The sequence below is a fragment of the Lactuca saligna genome, chromosome 5 (genome assembly GCF_052625555.1).
Source record: "Lactuca saligna cultivar CGN05327 chromosome 5, ASM5262555v1, whole genome shotgun sequence".
NCBI lineage: Eukaryota > Viridiplantae > Streptophyta > Magnoliopsida > Asterales > Asteraceae > Lactuca > Lactuca saligna.
This window is the reverse complement of record NC_136421.1, coordinates 279533499-279536893: the sequence shown is the minus strand read 5'-3', so window position 1 is coordinate 279536893 and position 3395 is coordinate 279533499. Positions and strand designations below refer to the sequence as shown.

At 40.6% G+C, this 3395-nt stretch overlaps 1 protein-coding gene and 1 non-coding gene across 2 annotated transcripts; one reads left to right on the top strand and one right to left on the bottom strand.

Annotated features, from left to right (window-relative positions):
* Positions 1-494: 494 nt before the first annotated feature.
* LOC145046747 (uncharacterized) lies at positions 495-950 on the bottom strand. The gene has a single exon (XM_078995019.1). It carries the CDS (start codon positions 948-950, stop codon positions 495-497), a length of 456 nt encoding a protein of 151 aa, XP_078851145.1.
* Positions 951-2061: 1111 nt separating this feature from the next.
* On the top strand, positions 2062-2168 carry LOC144999180 (small nucleolar RNA R71). The gene has a single exon (XR_013660701.1). It is a non-coding gene; the product is annotated as a small nucleolar RNA R71 (small nucleolar RNA).
* Positions 2169-3395: the final 1227 nt, after the last annotated feature.

Here is a 3395-nt window from a genome sequence, read left to right as displayed (position 1 = left end):
TCATATTCTGTGAAAGTTCGTGCTCTAGGTTTGGTATTGAATGGTTGACCAGCCTCCACTCTCCTATCCATTGCCTTCTCTTCTTTTTCTATGTTTAACCCATCTACAAGCGGAATTGCATCAAGAATTTCTATATGGGCGTGTTGGACTTTCGTATCCGTCTCACCTTCTGCTGTTTGTTCTTCTAAAGATTTATGAAAAATATACATGCCCCGAAGATGCAGAGAATTAGCAACAAGCAGATTGAAGTTGTCCGAGTTGTTATCAAATTCGACTGGACTCATCGAGTCCAATAGAGTGACTCGGCGAGTCTGGTCGTATTCCATCTTTTCTTGAGTTTTTTCTGAATCGGATCCTTCCAGTAGCTTTTCTAACTCCTCCAAGTCCTTTTTAACATCTCCATCCTCTCCAGAATGTAGCAGAAACTTGCTTGGGTCTTCTTTTTGCAAAAGTTCAAGTTCTTTTTGTAGTATCTCATCATCTAAATCGATAAATCAGATCTCTTCTCTCCCTTTTACTTCTTGCTTGACTTCTGGTATAGCTTTGAATACTGCTGACTCGTCTCCTACCCTTAATGTAAGTGTAGACTCACATACATCAATTAAAGCACACGCGGTGTTTAAAAATGGCCTCCCCAAAATAATTGGAACTTCGGGGTCTTCTTCCATATCTAGCACCACAAAGTCTACTGGAAAGATGAACTTGTCAACTTTAATGAGAAGATCCTCGCAAACTCCTCTTGGATGAATAATCGTCTTGTCAGCCAAATAGATCTTCATGTTTACCGGTCTTGGCTCTGGTAACTTCAGTTTCTTGAAGAAAGAAAGAGGCATCAGGTTGATGCTTGCACCGGAATCGGTCAACGATTGAGTGACAAATGTGTTTCCAAATTGACACGGAATTATGATACTTCCCGGATCGCCCTTCTTTTCAGGTAACTCACTCAACATTATTTCTGCGACTTCAGCCAAGTCTTTCCTAGCAGCAAAGAGACCTTTTAGTCAGTTGAAGTACTTGGGTGTTGTAAGCATCGTCTCTACAAATGGCACATTGACATGGAGGTCTTTAACATGCTTCATAAAGGCTTTATAAGCTTCCACTTTTTCCATAAACATGGATTTGATTAGGAATGGCAGAGGGGGATTGTATGGATTTAAGTGGATGGTAGTTCTGTCTTGTACGCATGGACTCGTCGAGTCCATTTGAGGGACTCGGCGAGTCGGGTCGGGTTTAGCTGGAACCGACTCTTCTGTCTTCTCTGTCTTGCTACTAGAGACCCTCTGTGCCTGTGTGAAATTTTTTTCACAGCTGGAAGTTACCATACTCACATTTTCCATTCTTGGATTATTCTCGTTGTTACTTGGAAGTTGGCTCGGTCTTCTTTCATTCACTTGATGTGCAAGCTGTCCCAGCTGTTTCTCAATGTTGAGAATGGATGCCTGCTGATTCCTTAACATATTTTTGGTCTCTTGCATTGCTACATCATGATCATTGTGTCTTTTTTTGGATGCGGTTATGAATCTAGTGAGCATTTCTTCTAAATTGGCTTTCTTTTCCATCACCGGCTCTTCCTTTTGATAGAATCCCCTCTCCTTCTGCTTGTATTTCTCCTCCTTAGCCTTTTTATATTCTTCGTATGGGAGCCATTCCTTCTTCGGTTTCCTCCAATCTTCGTCGTATCTATCACCACTAGAGTAAAACACTTGATCCTTCTCATTTCCATTTTCGTCTAGATCACAATCCTTGGTGAGGTGGGGCCCTCTACAATTCTAACATTCAACTCGAATAACATGGATTGTTTAATCCATTTTTGTCATCCTTCTATCTAGACTATCGAGCTTAGCTATTACCGCCGCCATGCTATCATTCACCGAGTTCACTGCTCCCCGACATACTTCATTTCTCAGATTGTGATATTCTCTAGAATGCTTAGAGAATTCCTCAATTACCTTCTTGATTTCCGGAGGCGGCTTTCTGGTGAGCGGGCCTTGTGAATCGAGCAATTGCCTTGTGGTGACATTGACTCCATCATAAAAAATGGAGACCTCTTGTTGGCTATTAAGGTCATGATGTGGGCAATTTCTAAGCAAATCATAGTAGCTTTCCCAAGCTTCATAAAGAGATTCACCGGGTTGTTGCTCGAAGTTGGCGATGGCTTTCTTCAACTTAGCTATCTTGGAAGGCAGGCAAAATTGGTTTATGAATTCCTCTTTCATCTTGGCCCATGTGGTGACCGATCCGGGAGGAGGTGACTTGAGCCAATCCTTCGCAACACCTTTAAACGTGTTTGGGAGCATGCGAAGTAGCTGGGTCTCGCGAGGCACATTTGGTACATTGAAGTAGTCAGCCACATCATTTACTTCATCCAAGTGCTTGTAGGCGTCTTCGTGGTCTTTCCCATAAAAAGGGATCTCCTTGAGTTGAGCGAGAATATGGCCTTTTATCTCGAAAGTAACGGTTGCAGGAATTGCGGGTTGCACAAGTCCTGGGCCGGTGTCATCACGCATCCTCTTCTTCCATTCCCCCATGGGGATTTCATCGATATTAGCCATAGCGGTAGCTAAATCATCTTCAAACTCGGATCCGTGCTCGTATGTGGGTTCGTCCTCTTCCTCGGTCTTGTACTCGGTGTCTTTTTGAATTGGATCTTTGATTGTCAAAGAGGCACTGGATGCTCCTGATTTGTTGCTCCTTTTCTTGCTGAAAACACACTTGAGGTTTTTGAGTAGTGAGTTATTTAAAGAAACGGATTCTCCAATGGTTTTGCCTTTGCTCCTTCTTAGTGCAGTTTCCGGATCTTCAAGAGGGGGGACCAGAGGTGTGTCAGATCCTCGGGTAATGAAACAACTGCAAACAAAACAGAAAACGCGTAAAAAGAACAAAAAAAATAAAATTAAATTAAAGCTGATTCAGCGTTGTACTCGCCGAGTCTGCGCGAATGCATTCGGCGAGCCCAAGGTAAATCAGGTTTATATATATAGATATATATATATATATATATATATATATATATATATATATATACACTAAATTAAATAGTAATTAACTTTGTGTAAGATAAATCTCACACAAAGGATCGATTGAATTATAATTTAATGCTAATTTTAGAATCGTTCCCCGGCAACGGCGCCAAAAACTTAATGTGCGTAAACTCACTTAGTTTTAATCCTACTTTTAGTTGTAAAATAAACACACAAAGGCAGTGTACCTATCAATTGTGGAATAGTTCAAGCAAGTAGGGTATCGAACATAGGGAACGACAAATTAAAAATAAAAACTTATTCTTTCTAAATTAATTAATAAGTAGAGGGTTTTCTCTAGTTTTACAAGACTAGAAACTTACTAACTATTACTTAATCTAAAAACTAGAAAAACAATGAATTAACTAGATTCAA